We start from the raw sequence: 26,433 nt of genomic DNA on the forward strand, positions 1-26,433 counted from the left end.
TCATTTCTTGACTTCCATAGACACCAACATGATGTACTAATCACCGATTGAATTGCTTTACATTTAACTTTATCATAACCGCCACTGTGGTGGATTTTGAAAAAATCACGTACACCGGAGGGATACCACACCATCTACTATCATATTGGCATATTGCCATATCACCGATGCTACATAACAAGATTGTAGGATGTGTTCCGCCAATTCCCTTTCTTCTTCACAAAAAGTGGGCATCAATTAATTTCATTTACAACCTTTCTTTTATATAGTGAGTACGAAGTAGCAATTCGACCCCTTTCCGTCTTCCATCCAAAAAGGTTCATTTTTATAGGAACCCATTTATTCCAGTCCATTACAAACTCCGATAATAGTAATACAATTAAAATTAATTCTCTCTAAAAAAAATAAAAAATATTTTTTTCAAAAAACTAATAACCATGCATGGGCGGCATGGCTGGTCATCTTCCTAACTTGTGATTGGTTTACGAGACATTTAATTTGTAAGGCCTTTGCAATCTGCCTGTTCGTTTTCCATGCCTACACACACCATTATTATATATATTGTGATACCTCATAGTTCTTCTTTTGTAGTTGTTGGGTTGTTCTTTCAAGCTAGACAAGAAACCAAGTTGATATGGTATGTATATAGTTTCATTTTAATTCGTGGAAGTTTGTTTATGTTCTTCATTTATAAACGAATGAACATGAATAAAAAGTTTGTGTTCATTTAATTAAACAAACAAACATGAGCATTTATGTACATGGAACATGTTTTGTTCGTTTTTTTAACTTGTTTGTGAACATGGTTTATTTGTTCGTTTATGTTCGTGAATGTTTGTTCATTAGTGTTTGTTTTTATATGTTCTTTTTTAGATGAAATTTCGTTTATGTTTGTTTATTTTTAACGTTTGTTCATTTGTGATTATTTAAATGTGTTTATTTGTTTGTTTGTGTTTGTTTACTTTTGTTCATATATGTTGTTAACATTGTCCATTTATGCTTGTGAACTGTTCGTTTGGATTTTAAGTGTACGGACATAAACAAACACAAACATGTTCATTGTTTAAATGAATGAACACGAACACGAATATTTTTCCGATTAAGTGTTTGTGTTCGTTTAAAGTTAAATGAACAAACACAAACATGCACTTATTTGTGTTCGTTCGGTTCGTTTACAAGTTTAGTTTAAAATGTAATGCTACTTTTATTTGCAGGGTGGTACAAGGGATTTTGAAGGGTGCATAACTCATGGACCATGGAGTATGTCAGAAGGACACCGATGGGTTTATATGCCTCAAGGTTTAACCAAAAACATACAGATAAAGGCTCAATATGATTCTTTTGTTTACTCCATCGAATTCAAAAGCTACTCTAGTGAAGGTGAAGGCCAAAGATCGCTTTTTGGTAGTCATGGACAGATTGGCCATTCTACAAACGTTGTAACTAATATTCATCAAATACTGATTGTTATCATTACACGCATGTTACGGCGTTTGCAACTTATAAATGTTTTGTTTCTATTATCGCAGATTTGCATTGACAATACGAATGAATATTTGATGTCAATAAGTGGAACATTTGGTAGCTTGAGATATAACACTAAATATGTAGTCCTGAAATATATGCTTTATGACAAACTTGAACCTTTTTGGCCCTTATGGTACCCAAGCTGCTGATGATCATGTTTTCTCACATGATCTTCAAAACGAGGTGGTCGTAGGGTTTCCGTGCTAGAAGTGATATCACTGCTATTGGGATTTATGTAATGCCTAAATCACCTGCTTCAGGTTGAAACTCTACGAATGAAGGCAGTCATGACCGAGGTACATTTTTGTCACTAATGCTTTTGCTTATCTCAGTCACGCTATATATTGATGTAGTTCTTAAGTTGAAATGTTTATTTAGGTATGTAGTTACTTGGGGGGTGTTGTACTTAGTTTACAAAAATATGTAAATCGCCAATGCTAAATGCTACGTACGACCCATTTGTGATATATAAAAAAAGGAGAAGAAAAGAAAACGCAGCCCCTAAAGCAGGGCCGGTTCAACAATTTTAGAGACCTGAATGAGATTTTGTGGCCCTTTTATGACAATTGTTTTAAAAAAACCTATAAAATGCTAATAATGAATCTTGAACTCGGGATCTGCAACTTAGCATCACACAAGTTTGCACTAGACCAATAGATATATTTGTTTATAATCCGACGATTAAATATATATCTATATATAATGTTATGTTTTAATTCGGAGGTCTTAACTGAGTGTGGTCCTGAAGCCCTATCTTTATCTTTCTAGCCCACGGTCCGGCCCTGCCCTTAAGTGATTAGAAACCTAAATAAAGGTTATGTATTTTGTTGATTAATGTTTTCGCTACAGTTATCCTCAAGCATGCCTAGAGTGGTGATGTCAAGAGACATAGGCCCATGGGGGGCAATTGGAGGTAAATGTTGGGACGATGGAGTTTTCTTTACCATCAAACAAGTGCGTGTTCATGTAGGCGAGCTGAATGTGATCTACGCACTTCAGTTTGAATATCAGAAAGCAGATGGTTCGTTTGTATTGTCACGTATTCATGGAGGAACAGATGGACTTGAAGTACAACTGGTATGTATGCTCAAAATTTTATTTTTGTTTATTTTTGTCTGAGCTGAATAAGATCATGACTTTGGCAGGTTAATTTGGATGAAAACGGTGAGTTTTTAACTGGAATATCAGGGTTTTACGGGCCGGTTGAAGGGTATAATGGATTGGAAGCTATAACATCTATTAGTTTTTACACTAACAAGAGGATCTACGGGCCATTTGGCGAAGAAAGAGGTGCGGGATATGTTTATTTTTGTTCAACATCATCTCCTGGGAAAGTAGTTGGTTTTCATGGCAGGAGTAATGGCTTTTTAAGTGCCATTGGTGTTCTTATGGAGTATTTTTATAGCTGAAGAATTCTTGAGATTTTGCTAAAATGCATACTCTTTTGGTTTTTATGATTTCTTTTGTGATGATGTTTTAAATATATTTGGTTTTCTTGAACTCATCTGTATCATCTAAATGTCTAGCATCATTTGGTATTTATGACAGGTACTTATGCCATATTATTCAAATTAGTACTAGTTTTTTTTTTAACGATCAAATGTTACACTGTACGGATCAAATCCTTGACCTCATATTATACACCCAAACCACCTTACCGCCCCACCAAAGTAGAAATGACAATTACTACTAGCTAGTTTTGGTTGGCTAAGTTGTTGTGAAAAAGATCTAAAAATAATACTTTTTATAGATAGTAAAATAGTTTTAAAAAATATATAAAAAAAAGTTCTATGTTAAGCATGTTTATATTTCAAGAAAATGAACCACCAAAACCTTAAAAGATTTGAGGAATAGGTATTTGAAATTATGGGCCATACACATGGACTAACTGCATGGGTTCTATTTTGGTAGTTATATACTTATATCTAGAGGGAAAAGAACTGTTCGGAACCGGTTTGGAGCCCGGCCCGGCACCATTCAAAAAGCGGTTTGGGCAACTTATATCTAGAGGGAAAAGAACTGTTCGGAACCGGTTTGGAGCCCGGCCCGGCACCATTCAAAAAGCGGTTTGGGCCAAACCGGTTTCAAAACCGAGCCAGCCTGGCAGCCCGTTTATAGGTTTGGACTTTGAATAACTAAATCGGTTTAAGAATCGACCCCATTTAAAAAAACATGCTTTTTGTCCCAAACCGGTTTGGACACAACCCGGTTTTGACCACTTGTTGACTAAACCCGGTTTTGTACACCTCTACTCGTATCTACTTCGTAGTGTAGCTGAGTAGGAACGGAATTAATCATTTCAAAAGCTTTGGTTGATTTAAGATATGCCACTAAATAAGTCTCATATACATTTTTTTGAACGACTAATTTTTTTACATTTTATAGTGTTTGAACCAATGATCTTCTATTTCATACCTCAACCACCCCATCAAAGTCTCATACACATATATTTCATATTCGTCTTTAAAAAATGCATTTACTAAAATGAAGAGATTGAACATATTTCATATGCAATGAAATTATCGCATCAACCTTATACAACTGACACATATCTAATATCATGCCCGTTTTAAACCCAAAAAAATTTAATAACTAATCTCATACTCGGTCTCATACCCATAAACACGCTCCACTATTTTGCGTTTTGTTACTCGTCAGGCATGACGTTTTTTACCGTCCCTATATATTGATTCTATCTTAACGATTATTAAAATGCAAGTAGGTATATAATTGCTATTTGTAACTTTATTCCATCACGTGACAGAGACAGAAAGTTATATATTAATGATTTTGAGATTTATATAAAGAGAATATATAATAATCAATTGGTATTTTATATTACAAAAAAACACATTTTTTACTAATTATGATAGAAATAATAATTGTATGGTAGTGCATCACAATTGATCATGTAGTAGAAAATAACTAAAGAACTATAATATAGAAAATAATCCAACTTGTAAAAGTATTTTTAAGTTTTAACTATATCTTTTAGACAAAATAATGGTTTAATATTAATTGTGAATTATGAGTTTTCAAATAAACTAAAAATAACACACTAATTGATATTTGTATAAATTATTTAAGGTCGAAAAATAATTATTGTGTAATAATTTAGTTAAACATTACAAAAACTTGAAAATAGATTTGGCATGTAACGAAAATAACAAAAATTGATACTCTTAATGCAGAAACTCATAAGTTTGCTTTAATCGTTTGATGGCATGCTTGGTTCGTAGAAATTTGACGAAGTTACAATTAAAAATACCTATCATAAGGTGTTTTATTGTTAAAATTAGTGGAATTTTCAGTGATTTCGTGTTGATTTTATGATTATTATTCTCAAAATAATATATGTCTGTTTATGTTCATTTATGTTTGTTTATGTACATTTGTGTCGGATGGTGTCGATTAATGTCCAGCTACGTTTGTTTGTTTTCGTTTGTGTCCGTTTACAAATTTAATAAAAAGACATGGACGAAAACGAAAAATCTCAATTCATCAACAAACACGAACACGAACACAAACACAAAATTTCGTCCGGTAAAGTGTTAACGAATCATCCATTTTTACAACAAAAACTTAGCAACACAAAACAAAATCTCTACTATAACAAAAGGAAAAAAAAAGTGAAATAATAAAGCATTTTAACGATTTCTAAGGTTAGTGGTTGACTCACCTTTTAGTGACAAGACATAATGATAAAAAAAAATATAGCCACTTTTAATAAATTAGTGGTGGCTAAAAATCAAACGTGCTTCTTTATTTTGGTAGCGACACTTTTATTTTATATTTATTGAGGGGCCTTTCGTTCTTGACACCATTCTTTTTCTATGCACGTTTATTTAATGCGTCTTCCAATTATTTATTTTTAAACTAAATAAATTAAAAAGTTATCTAGAGTAGAATATGTGTTGCTTGTTCATTGTTAAGGTGGACGGAGCGGGTGATATGTGGGGCCGGTATTAATCGGTATCAGTTGTTACATCTGTTACATCGTTCTGTGGTGATATATGGTTGTTTTTAGCTGTTAAATTTTAATTTTTAATGATAAATATATTTTGACACTGTGAATAATCAACAGCTCTTTACCGTTCTAGAAAAATTATAAAAATCATTTTAGAAAAACTATAAATATCATGTATATCTGTATTATTTTACACAATATGATGTTATAAGACAAAGGAATAACGATTTCATTATTATACATATTCGATCATCCAAACATAGATGAGGTTAACGATAATATTTTAGGGGAATTACATGATCGTAATACACATGGACTTTCGATACAAACTTATTAAGCACAAGAAAACACCTATAGTATTATAATACCCCTATCTAGAAGAGTAGTTAATTTTTAATATTACTTCAAAATCATGTAACTTTTAATTTACTAATAAAATTACTTTTTTTTTTAAATATTATTATTATTTTAGCTTTTACATATTCGAATTAATTATTAAATGGTGAATGATGAAGATTACTCATACCACATTACCACCTCATGAAAAGATGAAGAAAAATTGAATGATGAAAATCTAACGTGACACGTTGAGAGATGTAATTCTAAGTTCGCACAAGGTCGATAAATCTATACCTCTAATGCACATCACTACAAGTCTGCCACAGAGGCTAAGTTAGTTTTGGACCACCCACGGGCATAGGTAGTCACAGAGCGTCTGAGGGGTCTAAGTCGAGCTAATAGACATCTATTACACCCAAATTTATTGACCCCGGTGGAAAAAAATCTTGAATCTAACACTTTATACAATAAACAAGAGGTTTTCATCATACCACTTATCATATAATTATTTTTTATTCACCACGCCCAAATTTATTGGCGTTGGCGAAAAAAAACATCTTGAATCTAACACTGTATACAATAAACAACAAGAGGTTTTTATCGTACCACTTTTCACATAATTATTTTTTATTCACTACGCCTAGATTTATTGGCGTTGGCGAAAAAACAATCTTGAATCTAACACTATATACAATAAACAACAAGAGGTTCTAATCGTACCTCTTTTCATATAATTATTTTTTATTCACTATGACCGACATTTATACGATTCTCATAGTTCTACCGTTAAAATTGGTTGGATGTTGAGCACAAGTTACACACATCAAAATTCAAGTTAGGTGTTTGTGTATAGTGTACACTAGTCAGAAAAACAAATATGAGTTAGTTGTCATGGTAACATGAATCTCAGTGTCTGTATAACAGGCAACATAATATTTGATTATAAGAATCCAAATAAACATGAACCATAACATTAGTATTTAGTAAGATTTGATTTTACATATAAACAAAGAGATTATACATAAAATTCACTCTAGAAACATAGGAATCAACCTAAGTATATATTACTATTACTACTACTACTACTATGTTACATTAAAAACATTAACTCATGCATCTTCATAATGGATCTAAAAGTCTCTTAGTTAAGGCTGAGCGGAGCTGACTTTCAGTATACAACTGACCGCCCATTTTCACGGTAGCTTGTTGGATCATCAATTCATTCACCACCGACACACTCGCGTGGCTCACTTCTAACTCGAGTTCTTCCAACCCCGCCATTAGCCTGGCGGCCGGGTGGTTCTTTTTGTTACATTGGACTCGAATCATGGCGTCCCACCCCATAACCTTAACATCCACGTCCAAATCCGTAATCGGACGGTGGCCAGTGGTGGCGGTAATGATTGTTTTCCACGAGTTTTTGGTTGCTAATTCATTCTTCAATGCTTCAAGTTTGTATCGTAACTCTTCTCTTGCGGATTCAGTGTTTTCGAGCTTTGATTTAAGCTCGTTAATATACGAAATGGCGTCGCCTAGTAACGAGGCTTTGTCCATTTTTGAGACGTTTGGGACCACGGCTCGTAACGCGTAGAACCGCTGATTTAGCTTCTCTCGCCTTTGTCTCTCGGCTTCCACGTGATTCAACGGCTCTTCTCGCCCGTTAGCCGGTTTCCGTCCCCTTTTTCGTGGCTTTTTCTCCGGTTCCACCATCGCGCTACTTTCCACTTCTCGAATCACACACGCATCAAGATCCGAATGCCCCGAATCCACCCTAGTCAATTTAACACCACCAGATTTCACAGTAGTACCCGGTGGGACCGCACCGGACACAAAAGAGAGCATCCCCTCTTCGTTACTCGAAGTAGGGGATCTCTTTTTCTTCTTATTATTATTAGTATCACTATTTTTATTATTATTATTAATATTATTATCATTATCTTCCTCTGCTCCAGTGAAGTGATTTTGACCTGAAAAACTCGTAAATTTACCCGATTCGGGCTTATTATACGACCAATCACCGTTTCCGCCACCGCTCGCTCCGTCAAACGATCTGAAACCCGAGAAATTCAACTCTCGGGTCCCAAAACTCCCCGGATTTTCAAAAGACAGTTGTTTGGCGGACTGGGACCCAGTTACCACCGGATCAGTTCCCCAAATCGACGATGGATCATTATTACCCTGATCCATATTAATTCGCGTCAGATCACTGACACAATTATTACTATTAATATTACTATTAAAATCAAACGAAACCCGAACTTTCTTCATCACATCCAAACTTTGAAAAATCAATTCACTCGAACCCAACTCAACAACACCATCAACCGTAGGAATACAAACAACGGTTTGCAACCCAAACCCTTGCGCCTGGCATGCTCGCTCACACGAGCACGCCATAAGCCGGTCTGGGCCAGCAATCCAGACCGGCTGGTTAGTAAGCGTAGCTTGACCAGGAAGCCCATGCCCATTAACAAAAGATTGTGTCATAGATATCAAATAAAACCACTCGGTATCGGTCACCTCTTCATCCACAGCTTCGGTTTCGGGTGATTGTACTCCGGATATCAACGAGTTAAGCTCGCGGAGTACTTTTTTACGGTACTGTTGTTCGGCTAAAGAAGCCGAAGAAAGCGGTTTGGTTTGCAATTTATATCTGTCTTTGTCTTTATGTGTTTCGCCTTTATAATACCCGTCACCCCACCCGAGGACCGGGTGACCCGAGTACTCATCGGTTGATAACTGCCAAAAAATAGCGTAAGTCCACGACTCACGAGACGTGTCGATTAAATTTTGTAAACGTTGTTGTAACGTATCATGAGAAGACTCGTGTATTGTCGTTGAAGCTGATGATGATGCGGGTGGGACTGGGGTTGGTGTGTTAGCCCATATGGATGTCATGTCGGATGACATAAAGGCGTCGTCCTGAGTCCAGTGGTTCATGACGGCGTAGGCAGGTAAAGAGGAACGGGTCCGGCAGAACTCGTACAAATTATTTTGTGAATAATAATGAGTGTGGGGATGAGATTGGGTGTTGTATATTATTGTGTGAGGAAGGAATCATGTGGTTTCGAATAAGTATTAAAGAATTGTTATATTTATCACGTTGTTTTTTTTGTTGTATTGTTTGATAATAATTGTTTTTGACATGTAGTGTATTTGATTACTAATTGTTATTATATATGGAGTTACGTATGATTAGATGATTAGTTATTAATCCAACTTTATCTTATCCAATGAACTTAATACACATCCAGGGGCGTAAGCAATTAAAGAGGAACGGCCGAACGGGTGTAAAAAGAAATTTAGTGTTATATATTCGAGCATTTAGGCATCGCACCTAGAGGTGCACAAACCGGTTTAAAGTTTAAAATCGGTTTTGGTTGAAACCGGTTCGGTTTGGTCAACAAAAGTCAAAACCGGTATATAATCGGTTTCGTTTCGGGTTGAACCGGTTTCTTGACCAGGTTATGATCGGTTTCAGTTCGGGTTTTAGTCGGTTTTGGTTCGGGTTTTGACCGGTTTTTGCCCAGTTTGGCTGGTTTCGGTTCGGTTAACCGGTTTGGAACCGGTTTTGGTGGAGAAAACTACAAACCGACTCCAAACCGACGGTTTCAATCGGTTTAAAACCGGTTTCTACATAATCGGTTTCAAACTGGTTCGGTTTCGGTTTGATTTTCGGGTCAATTCGGTTAACCGGTTATTTGCCCATCATTCACACCCATAAAATTTCGACATCGAACCCGTAGCAACATTTACATTTAACCCTTAGAAGCCTTGACAACGATCATGAACCCACTTTATAATTAAAAGTACTAGCTTGTTACGGCCATAATATTAACTTTTTTCCATTTTAATTTGATTTTTGCTATTTTTTATTATGTGACTTAATCGAACCGCTTAACCGGACCAAACAGAAAAACCCAACAGTTAGTGATAGATAATCGGTCATTCGTCCCTCGAAAATTTCAAAACTGTAATGTAAGCAAAAAAATCCTGGCTATGCCATACGTCTAGTTTGTTCTAAGGTTGATGGTTTAGTATCAGAGACAAAACTTGTTAAACAATTAAAGTTTTGGATTCAAGTTTCAAGAAAGTACGAAATTTGTTGTTTAATAAGAATAACACATGTTTATTGCTCTTTTAGAAAAGGTTGAATGTTTTTATTAGTTTTAATGGTTTTAAAGTTGTAACTTTGATGTTTACAAGTCTCTTAGTGCTTTTAGTCTTTTCACCATTGCATTAAAAGGAGATAACAAAGTAGTTAGGGAACTTTGGCCAAACATTGTCTTTTAAGTTGCCTAACAACTCATTCCAATTAATCCGGTTATACATTTGTAATGTTTTATGTTGTCGGGCTTTTTTAAAGTTTGAAACCTAACACAAAGAGTTTTCCCACATCGGTGGATTTCCTTCCTGATGTGGTTCTTGGACAAGTCATGTCTGAAAGTCTGAAACATCAAAATCAGTATTAACTATTAAGTATAGACAATTAACATTCCGTCTTCAGAAGGCTCATCCGGGGATTGGGGGTGGTTCCAAATACTATTACAAAAATAAGCATTTTCATTTTTGTTAATTTAGCAACCAATGTTAAAGTATTTAATGTAGCAATGGTAGTCTAGGCACTTGTTTGTAATATGTATTTTTTTTTTGGTAGAAAGTGTTTTTGGAGAATGATACGGAAAGTAATCTCTTTAAAATAGGTTTGTACTTTGTCAAGATAGAATAACTCATAGGTTTATTAAATGTTTTCTTGCGGGTTTCCCTTAACATAAAAGTTGTAGGTGTGTTTAGTATATGCATCAGATTCGAGGAACTCAAAATTCAATTTGAATTCGAATTTGAAGGTTTGAATTCGACTTTTAAAAATTCGATTTCTATTCTGTTTGGATTTTATTTAATAATTGAATTCGAATCGAATATAAAATTGTGATTTTATGATTCAAAATTTGAATACAAATTTTATATATTATATTTTTATTATATGTACACATAAAAAATTTGGAAGTTCACCATTTTAGTTATTAATTCATAATATTTTTTTGTGAATTGCTATTGTAATAGGGCATGGCCACTTTTAATATTTAGAATAATATTTAGAATGTTGTAACTTTGAATGGTTATTAACATATTAGAAACTTGTATTTTTATTTTTTTGTTAAAAAGCTCATGTGTGTATTAGTTTTGAAATTATAATTAAAGTAGTTTATACTTCTTTTACTTGATTCGATTTAAATTTAAAACTCGAATTGAATCTCAAATTGGCTATTTTGAAATTGAATCGGACTTGTCGAATATATTTTTGAATTTGAATACAACTCAATTTGTTATATTTTTTTCTTTATTTTGAGTGTTGATAAAATTAACACGAAATTGGCATTATATTGGTGTGTATTATAATTCCAGTTGGTCACAATAACTAACAAATAAATAAATTAATAAATTATTCCAACTACATTAAAATTAATACGTGAATAGTTACTTTAAAATAAACAATCTTATCTTATGTGATCATAAAATAACTTGATAAATGTGCGTATTTTCTTTAATTTATACATGATAAAAAGATACTAATTTTTTTGGAAACTAATCAAACATGTAATTTGTTAATAAAAATTCTAACATAGACGGTCCTTAACACCTGACATTATAAAGTAAAAAGAAATTTACAATCTTATAAAAATGATATAATCGGACTAACTTATAGCAAACCGACTACCCTAAGATAGGTTAAGAAATTAATGACTCAAGAGTCGAGACGTGAGCAATCTTTTTGTCATGAAATGGTGTAAATGGATTCTGTGTATGTGTCAATTCCATGTGTGGAGGGTTGAATTGAACAAAATACGTACTCAAGATGCGTTAATCAGGTAAAACATTCAAGTTCAACTAAGTAGGTCATGTGGGTTTTATGGCTCGGCGCCTGCATAAATGGATATTTTTTCAAATTGCTCGGTGGCTTCGAAGGTTTGGAAGTGAGTTAGCAACTGGTATAAGGTGCTGATGATCGCGGCTTCTTTAGTTAGATATTTACTTATGCTTCATGATCAGGTATGTTTGGGGAAAGTCGAGAAAGAGGCTTTCCAAGGGATCGTGGTTATAACCTGCTGGAGTATTTGGAAAGCCAGAATTGAGAAAAGATTTCGCGGTAAAGATATCAAGATTGAAGATATTATTGTAGAAATAAAATCGTGGGGGTTTCTTTTGTTCAAGTGTAGGTCGAAGTTTAGAACGATCACTTAGTTTGATTGGTGTTCTTTTAATTTGATGTAAAGTTTGGTGTGTTTGGCCTCCCTCTCTTTTTAGAGAGGGGTGTTTGGTGGTTGTTTTTACGGTAATGTTTATAAAAGTTACAGTCCTTAACAGGTTTTTCTTCAAGGTGCTACAAAACATGGCTTGTGTTTGAAGCAAATTCTAGCTTAGCTACCGTTGGAGTCTTGTCATATAGAATACCGTTGGAGTCTTCATGCTTGTGTGGACCTTACTAGGGTGTCCCCTCTTGTCGGGCTAGGGACATCGGGTTTGTTGCTAGGAAGGTTGTGCTAAAGGCAGAAGCAGGAAAAATTGCTAAGCACGAGAAGGCGTGTGCTGAGAATCAACATGCCTTCATGCCTTTTGCTTTTGATACATTTGGGTCCCTTGCCCCCGAGGCTGCTACGTTTTTAAAAAGAGTTCAGCGGGTCGTGCACGTAACTCAACGACGCCGAAGAACGATAACTTTATGTTTAGTAGGATCGGCTTTGTCATTCAAAAGGAGATGGCGGCGCAACTTGTTGCCCTCTTACCTGCCTCCATATTGTAATTGGATCTTTTTTTTATGAATATTTGTTTAAAAAGTATTATGTTAGGATTCGTCCCACTGTTGTGTAATTGTTCTTCAAAGGTTCATAGGCCATAGCAATTACATAAAAGCAATTGTAAATTCCACAAACATAGAATCACACCAGCACATATAAATAGGTATTCACATGCGAAGCATGGAAAATGACTAATTTAAAGCAAAATCCACCGAGGGCAGACATAGTATATATGTTAAATCTATTTATATGTTGCGTAATTGTCTGTACTTCTAGAATAATTATCTTTTTATAACTACAGTAAATATCGTTGTAGTGTAATTACTCTAGTTATAAGTAAAGTAATTATGTTAGTTGTATAAGCAATTACGCTACTTATAACCATCTCACCCTTTACATAATCCACAATGTGCTATTTGCACTTCTTTCACCACATGTTTTGATTCGCACGCTTCGCACATCCATAAATATAGACATTGGATCAAATAAAACGTGTCTTATATAAATATGCTAAGAAAGTTTATGAAACTGACACTCTTTAAATCAAGATTAAAGGGCGTATTGGTTAAAAAAGATTAACTCTTTTTTGTTTTCTCAAGTATAACACAAACATATAGCATAGTAATGCAATACACTAATACAACACAAAATATACAACACAATCATATAACACAATTATCTAAATATGCTAAGAAAGTTTATGAAACTGACACTCTTTAAATCAAGATTAAAGGGCGTATTGGTTAAAAAAAATTAACTCTTTTTTGTTTTCTCAAGTATAACACAAACATAAAGCATAGTAATGCAATACACTAATACAACACAATCATATAACACAAAAACACCGTATAGTTTCGTATATTTATTTAAAATTGTCATTTTTATATTGCATTAAAGATATAAGTGTTTGATAACGTATTTTTGTGTGTGTGTGTGGGGGTGGTGTGTGGGTGGGGGGTGGGGGGGAAGAATGTTGACCAAAAAAAAAATCATGAATGTTTAAATAAGGTGAAAACTTTCAAAAATCAAGTAAAATGTCTACTCAAAAAAAATACCATTTTTCCTACACTTTGATATCGTGATTTTCTTATGACTTATGAGTTGTGAACTTTGACCGGACGATAATAGGGTTGACCGGTGCAAGCATAAGGTATGTATACTCTAAAAGTTTTATTGACTGGTGCGAACATGAAGTATGTTATATACTTAGATCATTAGATCATGAGTAGTCATAAATTTCCATTTCCAGGCATTATGCGTTACGTAGCGTCCAGTCAAAGTTATGATTAAAACATGTTGTAGTCATAACTCTTCACCCCAGACATTATGCGTCACGTGGCGCCCAGTCACTTTTACACTTTTTGTTTTTTTTTTAATTTTTAATAAGAATAATCAAATAACAATAATATTTTATTAGATAAATGTTACATGAAAATAAAAAAAAAAACTATTCGTCGTCCTCGTCGTCTTCGCCCTCTTCGTCGTCTTCGCCCTCTTCGTCGTCGTCGTTGTCGTCCTCGTCGTCTTCGCCCTCTTCGTCGTCGTCGTCGTCTTCGTCCTCGTCGTCGTCGTCCTCATCGTCTTCGCCATCGTCGTCGTCGTCTTCATCATCATCTTCATTGTTACCCTCGTTTTCACCAGGCAAAGGCAGATATATCCAAAGATGTTGGACCAAATCCTCCTTTAGTGTGTTATGTATCTCTCTTGATCGCACGGAATTCGAGTTTTAGAGTCTTTGCTCCATACTTGCCGGAGTCCGTGGTGGATCCAGTTCCGGTATGAAAGTTGGACATATTGTTCTTCCCTCGTCCTCTATGATCATGTTATGCATTATGATACACACATACATAACACATTTCATTCTTTATAAAGACCAAAGACGACAAGGATATTTAACATAATGTCATCGTTGTTGAAGAACACCAAAACACCTCTCGATATCCTTTCTCGCAGACTCCTGCACTTCTTAAAATACTGTCTTTTTTCATCCATAGGGTCTCTGAATGTTTTAACGATTATCGCGTACTCTGGGTATATTCCATCACCCATATAGCAACCATGATGGTAGAAGTTATCGTTAGCCCAAAATGAAGCGACGGGAACAATCCCAGATATGTAACTCTCCATCACAGGAGACTGCTCTGAGACGGTTATGTCATTGTTGGAACCTGGAACACCAAAGAATGTCGACCAAATCCAAAGGTCGTATGAAGCGATCGCTTGAAGGCTGACCGTTGGTCCCTTTTGGTCACCTCGTGTGAATTGACCTCGCCATGCAGTTGGACAGTTAGCCCATTCCCAATGCATGCAATCTACACTCCCTATCATGCCCGGTAAACCATGCACCCTTTTATGTGCCTCGTAAAGACGTTGTATATCGTTACAGTTGGGCTCTCTCAGATAATGTGGTCCATATAGTTTCAATATTCCTATATTTTACAAAACTTTTAGAAAATAAATGATTAAAGTAAACAAGTTATAAAACTATTTAAATAAAACGTACCGTAACAAAAATACTCCAAGGTGTCCCGAGTTGTTTTGTCGGTCATCTTTAAATAATCGTCGTTGATGTCGGCCGTGTTTCCGTAGGCGAGCACACGTATGACTGACGTAACCTTCTGAATAGCCGTGAATCCTAGCGTCCCTCGACCGTCAGGCTTTTGCTTAAAGTAATCAAACTCACGCTCCAAATCATTGGTGATGCGCATAAATAAATTTTTAGACATCCGAAAACGACGCCTAAAGGTCTTCGGGTTCTTGTATCTCGGCGAGTCGCAGAAGTAATCCGCCATCAACCGGTTGTTGGCTTCGGTACGATCTCATTCGATATATGCTCTTTTTGAAACGGGGGGTGGTGGAGAGCTAATCGCACTCGTAACGGAACTCATATAAGTTGTCGCGAGCGTAATCGCACTCGTAACCGCCTGTTCCTCCGCCGCGTCCTCGGCTTGTTGGTCGGGCCCGAAAAACTGTTTATATATAGATGAGGATCCATTTATATAGTGAATTTTGTGTGAGAAATTATAGAGTTGAAAGAGAATTTTTATAAATTTGATGAGTTTTGATTGGGAATTAGTTGGTTTAATATATAGAAAATTAATTTTTTTTATTCCATTCCAACGTTAACATTCAATGGCTTTTTTTGATATGTGTGCCATTTATAGCGTTGTATATACAACGTTAAAAAAAATAGCCAAAACGCCGGGGGGGGGACGGTGTAACCTGGCGCTATACCCCATAACGTACACAAAACTTGCCCACTACGGATGGTGTTATATGTATACTCTAAAAGTTTTATTGACTGGTGTGAACATGAAGTTGTATTGTATGTATTAAATTCTTATTGTTGGAAGTTGAAACACTATGATCTTCTGATGTACACCATGAGAATGTTTAATTATTATTTAATATAATTTAAATTCTTTTAAATTTTAGGTCTGTTAGTGGTGGAGTGGTAATAAAGAGACTTGTGTTTCATTTGACACAAGTTCGATTTATGCCTCCAACATTTAATTTCAGCGACACAAAGGTGATGATGAAATACTAGGCGAACAGATGGTTTTTACTAGTCGGATCATCGAACTGAACGAGTTTTATCCCACCATACTTTCGTGCCTTCGGGTGAATGCTCACGGTCGTTGGCCTTAGGTTAGGGCTTTTCGCAGATCGAAACGAGTGTATCATGATGTGATCAATAGAGCCGATAGGCCATATAAAAGATTCGTTTTACGTTAAAAACAGAATATCTAACTAAATGAGCATGAATGATTATTGTTATTGTCGTTTAGTTAAAGCCTACCCTTGTTTCAACAAAGAAATTGCCTGGCTAAATTTAGGAAAAGTAATAGATAGACAACAAAAGGCCTTGTGGGTCGACCCAACCCAAACAACTAGAGCATAGTCCACAAGATTGCATGTGAAATTGGTGAGACTAAAGCTAACTTCCATCAAATTTGGTGAGTGGAAATGGATTATTGATCATTTGGGTGGGCATTTCATATTCAAAGTTTTCCTTTTTTTTTTTACCTTGAAACCACATGTGCTTTTTTGTAAGTTAGACATAAGTAAGTTATCATTAGCTTAGAAGGGTCTCATGTATTTATTATAAAATGTTGATTGTGTATAATAATATAACTTGCTTAGTCTTGGATATGGGTATTGGTTTAACAATGAGACCCCTTCTAAGCTACTAATAACTTAGTCTTGGATATGGGTATTGGTTTATTTACATAATTTGGCTAACTATAACACATAGTGAAGTTTTGCAAGAGTGTCCTAATCATCACTAGGTGAGAGATAGGCTTGACAACGGGACGAATACATGACTAGTATCGATAATCCTAATCTTAAATCCATTGTAAAACCGTGTCTCATACTTGATCCAACACCCGTTGGCCATTAGGTATATCCGACCATGCCCACGAGTATCAAATGTACCCATTAGTTTGTTATAAACTGTCTATCCTAATTTTCAGATATATTAAATATTAAAAACTGCACCAGTCGCCTATTTGAATCTTGGCCCAAATTGTTTTGTATTATTTCGTTTTCTTTTATTGAGCTTGGCCTTTGTATTCAAAAGAAACAAAATCATTTTCCCAATTGAGTTTAATTAATATTCACCATTTATATATCTATCATTTACCCATTTGGGTTAATGTTAGCTGAATTGTCCTCTTTTAACACACTAAATCTATAAAATATAAAAAAAGCGTGCAAAGTAAAGTTAGTTATACTTTACACGTTAAATAAATAAGGGATATTGATTTTTGATACTTTTAATTTTTACCTGCTGACTGATAATACTTTCAATTTTGATTTGTTATCCATCATTTCCAACTTTCACCCTATTTTATTTGTTTTTTACCCCCTCACTAACCGACGACTGACTTCATTAGTGGAATCCCGTCGGATGCACTTCACAACCGCCAGAAAGCCTTTGCATATGATCAATTGGCACTCTCTTTGCGTTAATCAGACCTTATAGTTACCGCAACCGCCTCTAGCTGATGTCCGAATCACCCTGAATCAGAGGCCGCCGCCCTTCGTATATATAAGCCTCAACCCTTACCGTCCCGACACGTATTCCACTCTCGTACAAGTACAACCCCCTATACCGCCCCTTTAAAGCCCACACCATATGATCCAAATGATTTTCAGAAAGTGCCCTGATTGTAGGTTTCCTGTGGTCTATTTACCAGTTTGATCCCGGGCAGAGGTACACAAAACACTCGAACCCGGAATCGAACCTAAGAAAACCCGGAAACGGTTTTTGTGATACACTGGTTTTTAATACCTGAACCCTACCCTACCCGTAGGGTATGAACAATGTATGCATTTCAGTACCAAAACCCAAACCCGAACTGGACACGATTTATACCCGGTAATACCCAAAAACCGGAACCGGTTCCATACCCGGAATCGGGTTTTTCAATACCCGAAACCGGGTTTTTCAAATACCCAAAATTACCCGAAAAATATCAAAAAAAATACCCCTAAATGGTGCAACCCCTTAAAAAATCCAATATATACCCAAAAAATATCCAGAAAAAAGCCCGAAAATAGGACTTTTCCAATACCCGAAAATAGGGTATCAAATACCTAGTTCTATACCTGACCCGAACCCGATACATAGAGTATGATTTTTAAAGACAATACCCTGACCCGAACTCGAACCCAACCCGAGTATCGTCAATACCTGATCTTTTAATACTCGATTATACCCGAACTCGGTTTCAAACCCGAAACATGGTATTTAAAAACCTAATTTGTACGTAGTCCAAGTTTTTTGCTTTAAAATAAAGTATTAGTTATTAACCCTTTCATTTTTTTCATAATAAAAATGGCGCCTTTTTTCCCCCTCCAATTTCAAACTTTCAAAAACCCCCAATTCTTAGAATCTTGATTTACCCATAATATTCAAACCCTATAAACTATAAACCAAAACCCTTAATTTTACAGCACCAAAACCAAATTGATGACTAATTCCACACAAACCCAACTCGCACAATCAAAACCCATCATGCCGTACACCCAATTGATGGAATCAATCCCTTGCCCCAATTTTTCAAGATTACCATTACAAACCCTTGACCCGGATGATTCCGGGTCACCCGGATTGAAAAACGAGTTGGGTATGGGTAACCCGTTGATGTCAACTGTAGTGATTGAAGATTCTGATGATAAGATGACTTATTCTCTGGCTGCTGCTGAAGCCAATGCTGATAATAAGTTTGATAGTATTGGTATTGAGACTGGTGAGTTGGGTTTGGGTAGTCGAAACGAATGCGATGGAGATAAGGTGGTGCGATCAGGTGCTTCGAGTTCGTTGAGTTGGAACGAAGATGGGTTCGGGAAGGCGAATACGGTGGTATGATTTGTTTAATTACTTTGAATTCATTTGGATTATTATTATTATTATTATTATTATTATTATTATTATTATTATTATTATTATTATTATTATAACTTAGATGGATGTTAATCAGTGCTGTCGGACCGATACGAAACAAAAAAACCGAGAAAGTCAAAAACTTTAGAACTTACTTTATCGGGTTGGGCTTAGTTACTTCATGTTTTTGGGTCAACATGTTGACCGGGTCATGCTCGGGTGGCTCGGGCCCGCTTGATGTCAGCATTGGTTTTCCAAAATGGGACGCACTGTTTGGGCGGTGGGATACTGGGGTGAGAAATAACTGAACTGTTAACTACTGAACCGAAAGCTGACTAAACTAACCGATACTAATCGAAACATGGTTAACTTGATTATCGGTATTTTTGTATGCTTGGTTAAACGGAATTAACCTAACCAAACCAAACCGAATCATTTGTATTTTTCAAATGTTTCAAGCTTTTATGTTTTCATTTCATGTATTTCATGTTTTATACCACAATTTGATGTATTTCATGTGTGTGTGCTTACAAAAGTTTAAATTTTGACCCATTTCTAACGAGCTGGCCGAAGTTTGACTAATTTTGATCCATTTTGACTTTTCCGATCAATGTGATCGATTCAGTTAAATTGTATCTGCCCTACGCTGATTTTCCGCTTTTTCCAACACTGCTATTAGTGGCAAAGCTTGGACTAAAACGCCGGGGTGAGCCAACTCAATACACATAAAAAAATTCATAAACCGGGGTGGCCATGCTCAAATTTTTTGGATGAAAATGGGTAAATTTACATGATGTATAAAAGTTTTTGAACGAAAACACATAAATTTACACTACTTAGCAAAAAACGGAGGTGACCACAATACAATCTTTGCCTTTGGCTGCTATTAATATTGTTTCTTTATAAGTATTTAGTTTATTCAGTTATTTGAGATTGCTATCTGTTACAGAAATTATTGTAATATTATCTTTTGTGAGAAATTCTGAAATCAATTTTTCTATTTGATTGTTTTTAACTAAAATTCTTGAGACATGATATTGATGAAAATAAGTAAGTAACCTCCATGGTAAATTAGATTAGCTGTTTTTTAATTTAATGCAGTATTTGAAATTTGCTAATTTAATTTATGAACTTGCAGGGTGCAGGCCTTGGAAATCTTGGCAACACTTGTTTTTTCAATGCGGTTTTACAGTGCTTCACGCATTCGGTGCCACTCGTTCAGGGTCTATATTCACACACGCATCCAACGCCTTGTGATTGTATGTCTTCGTCTTTTAGATAATAAAATTTCTTTGACCACATTGGCTGTTGTGAATGTCGCATTTTGTTCAAGAGTTTTTAATGAAGCGTATGATTATTAATATTAAACCGTGCGTTTGCAGGTAGCTATGATCGGTTCTGCTTGATCTGTACTCTGCGGAAACACGTTGAAATTTCGTTATCATCAGCTAAAAAAGTTATTTACCCCTGGAAATTTATTAAAAATTTGAGCTGTATCCTTTGATTTATTACAAATTATAGATAATATTTATTACTTGAACCTTGTCTTTTATATATATATATATATATATATATATGGAAAAGATCCAATACAGTAATAGCTTATTGTACAATAGGTATGCGAATCCCTTTTTTTTACAAAATCGATCCATGAAATCACATCCCAACATCTCGGAATCGTCAATACACATCCAATTAATAACTGGTCGAAAAAAAAGTTTTGGATCGTTAATTGATCAATTTTTTACTTTTTTCAAGAAAACCGTATTTGAGCGTTTTAGGTTTTTGGTTGAGCGTTTTTAGGTTTTGCCTTTGAGCGTCTCGCATACCTATCGTACGTTAAGGCATTATTGTACAGTATCTCGACCCTATATATATTTGTATGTATATGTAGTCCTTAATGAATATCAGATTTTTCGTCATCATTCCGAAGATATCAACAAGAAGATGCTCATGAATTCTTGCAATGCTTCTTGGATCGACTCGAAAGTTTGTTTAACATTTTAGAAACAAAAGATGACGGTTCGACACAAACTAACAATATGGTCAAACAAGTGTTTGGAGGTCGGGTTATTAGCAAAGTAAGAATTTTATATTATTCTCGTGAACTTCTTTATATTATTAGATCTTGTTATACTAATTATATGAAATTTATATATATATATCCAGTTAAGGTGTTGCAACTGCAATCACGTATCTGACACATACGAGCCATCAGTCGATCAAAGTTTAGAAATTGGAGACATTAACAGTCTTGCAACCGCTCTTGAATCGTTTACAAAAGTCGAGCACATTGAAGATGAAGAGATGAAGTTCACATGTGACGAGTGTAAACAAAAAGTCTCTGTTGAAAAACAGCTTTTGCTGGATCAAATTTCTCCTATTTGCGCTTTCCATTTAAAAAGATTCAAAAACGACGGATCTCATGTTGAAAAAATAGACAAACACGTTGATTTTCCGTTAGAGTTGGACTTGCAGCCGTACATGTGTGACAGTCAAACGGGCTTGAAATATGACTTATATGCAGTTGTGGTTCATGCAGCCTTTACATCTACCTTTGGTCATTATTATTGTTACATCCGTTTCGCACCCGATACATGGTACAAGTTTGATGACTCACAGGTAATAATAATAATAATAATAATAATAATAATACATGTAATTTGGATATTTGAAGTTGACTTATATTTTTTATTTTATTTTATTTATTTTTATTTTGTCAGGTTATTCGAGTTACGGAAGCTCAAGTGCTTGCAGAGGAAGCATATATACTGTTTTATGCAAAACAAGGCACACCTTGGTTTTCAAATTTTATGGAAACATATAAACCTTTATTTTATCCAAACTTATTATCACCCAAATCAGTACCGGAGAATGTGGACCCACCAAGTGTTAAATCTGATGTGGCGTTGATGAAGCCAAATGTTAATGAAGTTAAAGATAAGCCTCTGTTTATCTTGAAAGAATACGGTTCTAACCACAAAAATGAAGTTGCAAAGAATATATATGTCACTCCAGTTAATAACTCGAAAAGGAAAATTTTTATTGATAACTTATTATCACCCAAATCAGTACCGCGTGTTGTGGACCCACCGAGTTTTCAGTCTGATGTGACGTTGATTGAGCCAAGTGTTAATGTAGTTAAAGAAAAGTCTCCGGTGATCTTAAAAGAATACGATTATAACCGTGACACGATTGTTAATGACTTGCAAAAGAAAATTGATTTTGACGAGTTAGATTCTGACGATGAGATTGAGAATTCAGGTTATTTTTACTTATCTTTATATTCTTTAAATGGCGTAAATTTTGTAATATTTTAGTAAAATTTATTAACTAACGTTTTAAATGTTGGCTGGTTAATGGTTATTTAGGAGTGGTTTTTGCTGCAAAGCCGAAGCAAGTGAAACTCGTGGAGAAAGTGACGTTTAAACGACAAAGAGACAACAAAGTCGACGATTCTGCAAAACGTGAGGCGATGAAAATGTGTAAGAAGATGCCTGGTTTAAGGGGGGCGTTGTTAATGGCTGCATTGTTGTCAAAGAGTGAAAATTCGTTGGCGAAGAAGAGCAAGAAGATGACGTCGTCTTCAAGAAAGAACGGCTGCAAATCAGTTGATCGTTTTGGTTCTGGTAATGGTAAGTCGGGTCGTTTAAGTTTTCGGTGAAGTGTTTTGGAACTTATTTTTGGTTGCTGAGATATAGTTGGATTAAAGTGGCTTTAGGTGGCTGGTATCATAAAGTAGTTAATGTTTTAGATTATTTTTTGTTAATATCAGATAGCGTGTACCGATATCTGATCACGCAGAATAGATTCAAGCAAAAGTTTAAGTAAGTTATTTTTTTGCATATTGTTTTAGTAAACATATTAATGTTGTAGTCATATACATACTTATTTGAATAACAAAGTCTTAAGTGTTTAAAAACAAACATACAACTTGAATAAGGCCATGTCTGTCAAAGTTCCTTGTGTCAAACAACCTCCTGATGCCTTCTACGACACTTTCTACTCTTATAGCGGCTCTGTTTTTCTATAGATCCAATTGTTGGTCGCATCCTGGTTTTTGGGTGTTACACTTAAGTCTTGACTTTATTTTCACATGAATATATACAACAAATCATTCTCGATGTTTTATTTTAACACGATCCTCCTTTTTCTTGTACGTGATCAAGTCAGTAATCTTACAAGAACTCTACAAATACGCATGTTTTGCACGATTAAGTCACTAAATTAATATGATGTACAAGATGCAGGCCAACCTACATTTACCTTTTCCGCTTTTCTTGAATTTTAAAGTTATAATATGGAAAATATGATCTAGACTAGGGGTTAAGATTAAGTATCTCGTACGAGAGGTTTGGTATTATCCGGCACAAATGAGAAGAAGTGAAGAACCACATACCAAACAGAACATCATGAGCTCGCTACGAGAAGGACGGGGTGGGGGTGGGGGTCTTCTCGTAACCACCGTCCCGCATGAGAATCATTATATGGTTATGAATATAAGTAAAATGACACGCTCTGCGGAATGCTAGAGAGCATTATTGTGCAAGAGTCCAGATCCTTTACTGTTTGGAGGCAGTGAGTATTTATAGCGGGATTGGGGGGGGGGGGGGAGTGTGGCCACCTGCCATGTCGGGAATTCCACCAATCAGGATGCTTGTAGGTGCATTAGGGGAGTTGGTGGGCAGTATGTCCGACCAACATTGACGTTTTGTACTATTGACTGTTTGTTGTCAATTTTCTATTGGCTGGATGTTCTTTTCCATGATGATACCTTCCTTTTGTACCATGCTTATGGAGATCTTTGGCGCTTGATGATGTATTATCCAACATCATGATGTGTATCTTGCGCTTGGCTATTCAGACTGGCGCAAGCGTGTAACTGACCAATAGATAGGTTTGGGATCCTACCTCTACACTTACTATATAAGTAATACATTTGATACACATTTTAATACAACATTTCGTTGAAGCTAGTTATACGAGTAATACTAAATTCTCATATTTAGTTTTATGATACAAAATGACCATTTGGTTATTTTCACAATCTAGCATATGATAGGCACATTGTTATAAATAAAAAGAAGGAAAAAGTAGAAACAAAAGTTATGAATATGAAGTAATGACAAAAACTGTATATGAAAAGAAGAGAGTACAATATTTCAAACAAGTCCACTTACAAAATCAAGAGTCAAGATTGCTTGTGCATGCAAAACGCAATCCTAGAGTAGTGACCTATTAATGTTATGTTGGGTTTCATTTGAGATGTGAACACTTGAAGTAGTAAAGTAGGGCTTTTCACTTTTATGTGTTGAAAACAGATTTTATTTGATCTTTTAAGGCAGTGCTCCACTAAGCCCATGTGGGAGATCACATGGTGAACCAATTATACTGGTTTGGTTTGGTTTGGTTTGGTCTGGTTCATGAGTAGAAGTATAGCCCACCACTTTTGATTGGACAACCCAATTATAGTAGAAGGCCGAGTGCTGCGGATAACCGCCCAAGGCCGCTAACCATCCAAGAAAGTACCAAGTGGCAGCCCGGAGGGGGTAGCACGATGGTGACTTGACGTGGTGGCGGATGTGGATGGTGGTGGCACCCCCGACGTTAATCAACTACGGACAATCTGTGTTTTTGGATAGGCTAACACATATTTTAATTGGTTATCAAAATTTAAAGATTGTTTGTAAGGAAAAATAAATCTTTAATATCAATTGTTTGGACACCAAAAAGGTGAAATGCAAGTTTTTTTTTTCCCTTTAAGACCGCTTGTTTTAACTAAGTCATTGATCAGAAGTTATACATTAAAATCTAGTAACGAAATAGTCTAACAACATATTGTTTATGATAATACTAATACTAGAAATTAGAAGTAATAATAATGTATCTTTTTATTGGTTTTATAAAATTGGAAGGTTCAACTAAGTTGCATCAAGTCTAGGGGCCAAAAACTTTAATCTTTTTAGATAAGAAGGCTATAACAAATTTTAAAAACCGCATTTGTTTGTTAAAAATCCATCAAATTTTGATTTAAGGACCCATTTTTTCTAAATAACCCGGGCCTTTGAATTCTCAGGGATTTTAGGGATGGCCTCGGTTCTTGGGACTTGCAACATTGTTATGTCCGAGAAATCAAACCCAAACATGATTAAGATTGTAGATGATATAGTGGAACATGATATGCCATAGATGGTGTTAAACCTTGAATAACCCTTATAAATAGAAACAGTCTTTTCTGTATACTAGGTAAACTGATAACAATGTAAAAAAATTATCGAACGAGATGAAAGTTGCTATGGTGGATGACATGATTTTTTTAATCTGTTTTTCAATCTTGCAACAATTCTTAAAGAGAAATTTAGGATTAATGAAGTACGTATTTGGTCTTTATGACCATGTCTTGTATATCCCAAATCATACTATAGAAATCAAGAAGCCATTGTCTATTTTTAAATGGACTTCCTATAGGAATATAACCACCATGACACCCACATCCACATCTAGAACCACCGGTCCACACCTTGGTCCTTGACATGTCCACCAAGTGATTTGTGATCCTTTGGCCAATAAAGTTTATATGTATTTGGAAAACCAAAACAACATATACGTACACAAACTTTTAAATGCCTACACATGTAATATGTTTATGGATAATCAAATTAACACATTACCTACACTATTTTTTAACTAAGAGCCTAAGCTGTATATATGTATATAGAGAACCAGATTAATATATACCTACACAATATTGTGACAAATTACACATTAAATAAAAGTTTGATTATATTAAAAGTATAGCATTAAAAGTTTTAATATATAACTAATTATATTTGAACTCAATATGAAAACATATTGTGATGATGTTGATTGTATGAAATGGTAACAGAAACTTTTTATAATGGTGATTTGAGCGTAAAAAATGAACTGATTATTTGATTTGAATGCTCGAGACTACCATGTGGAATCCGAGATATCAAGCTGACTTGTCTATAGTATATGTAGGGTCCTACTAGGGACAAACACCCCCCCCCCCCCCTATACGCCCCGTATAGCTCTATACGGGGTGTATTGGTGGTTTTTTTTAGCAAATTGGGACGGTGTCACTAAAAACCCCTAAATGTATCTTTGCCAACATTCTTACGAGTTACAAGAGACTGTTTTCATGACTCGAACGCATGCCTCACGTTAATCAAAGGACACCCCTTTTCTCTTGAACTAATATTGATGGTAAAACTTCGACGCACTAACCATTTAGACCCATGTTCAATTGCACTTCCCGTATACCCTCAAAAATATAACCTTAACTATACCATCAATAACTTCACCAATCCACCAACATATCCAACACGATATTGTCTCGGTTTTTAAAGTGAAATAAATTGAACTTTATCTACAAGCAAAACAATTTTTCA

At 35.3% G+C, this 26,433-nt stretch overlaps 1 protein-coding gene and 2 pseudogenes across 1 annotated transcript; 2 read left to right on the top strand and 1 right to left on the bottom strand.

Moving 5' to 3' along the window:
• The first annotated feature begins 915 nt into the window (after positions 1–915).
• On the top strand, positions 916–3,046 carry LOC143529529 (agglutinin-like; annotated as a pseudogene).
• A 3,736-nt stretch (positions 3,047–6,782) lies between these two features.
• Positions 6,783–8,885, bottom strand: LOC143529554 (transcription factor MYC2 pseudogene; annotated as a pseudogene).
• Positions 8,886–19,107: 10,222 nt separating this feature from the next.
• Positions 19,108–22,130, top strand: LOC143529566 (ubiquitin carboxyl-terminal hydrolase 20-like). The gene is made up of 6 exons (XM_077025336.1): positions 19,108–19,314; positions 20,160–20,280; positions 20,933–21,102; positions 21,191–21,643; positions 21,745–21,971; positions 22,094–22,130. The coding sequence occupies exons 1-6, from the start codon at positions 19,108–19,110 to the stop codon at positions 22,128–22,130; spliced, it is 1,215 nt and encodes a 404-aa protein (XP_076881451.1).
• The last annotated feature ends 4,303 nt before the right edge of the window (positions 22,131–26,433 follow it).

Source organism: Bidens hawaiensis, unplaced genomic scaffold (assembly GCF_021521415.1).
Source record: "Bidens hawaiensis isolate Kalapana, Puna unplaced genomic scaffold, B.hawaiensis_p1.1 tig00008566_1, whole genome shotgun sequence".
In the NCBI taxonomy this organism is placed as follows: Eukaryota; Viridiplantae; Streptophyta; class Magnoliopsida; order Asterales; family Asteraceae; genus Bidens; species Bidens hawaiensis.

What these genes read in the sequence shown, in the direction of transcription:
- LOC143529566 (XM_077025336.1), top strand. Translation starts at nt 19,108, where the DNA reads ATGTTAATCAGTGCTGTCGGACCGATACGAAACAAAAAAACCGAGAAA. An exon ending in TTGGGCGGTGGGATACTGGG is followed by an intron (nt 19,315 to 20,159) that starts GTGAGAAATAAC and finishes ATGAACTTGCAG; the next exon opens with GGTGCAGGCCTTGGAAATCT. An exon ending in GCATCCAACGCCTTGTGATT is followed by an intron (nt 20,281 to 20,932) that starts GTATGTCTTCGT and finishes AATGAATATCAG; the next exon opens with ATTTTTCGTCATCATTCCGA.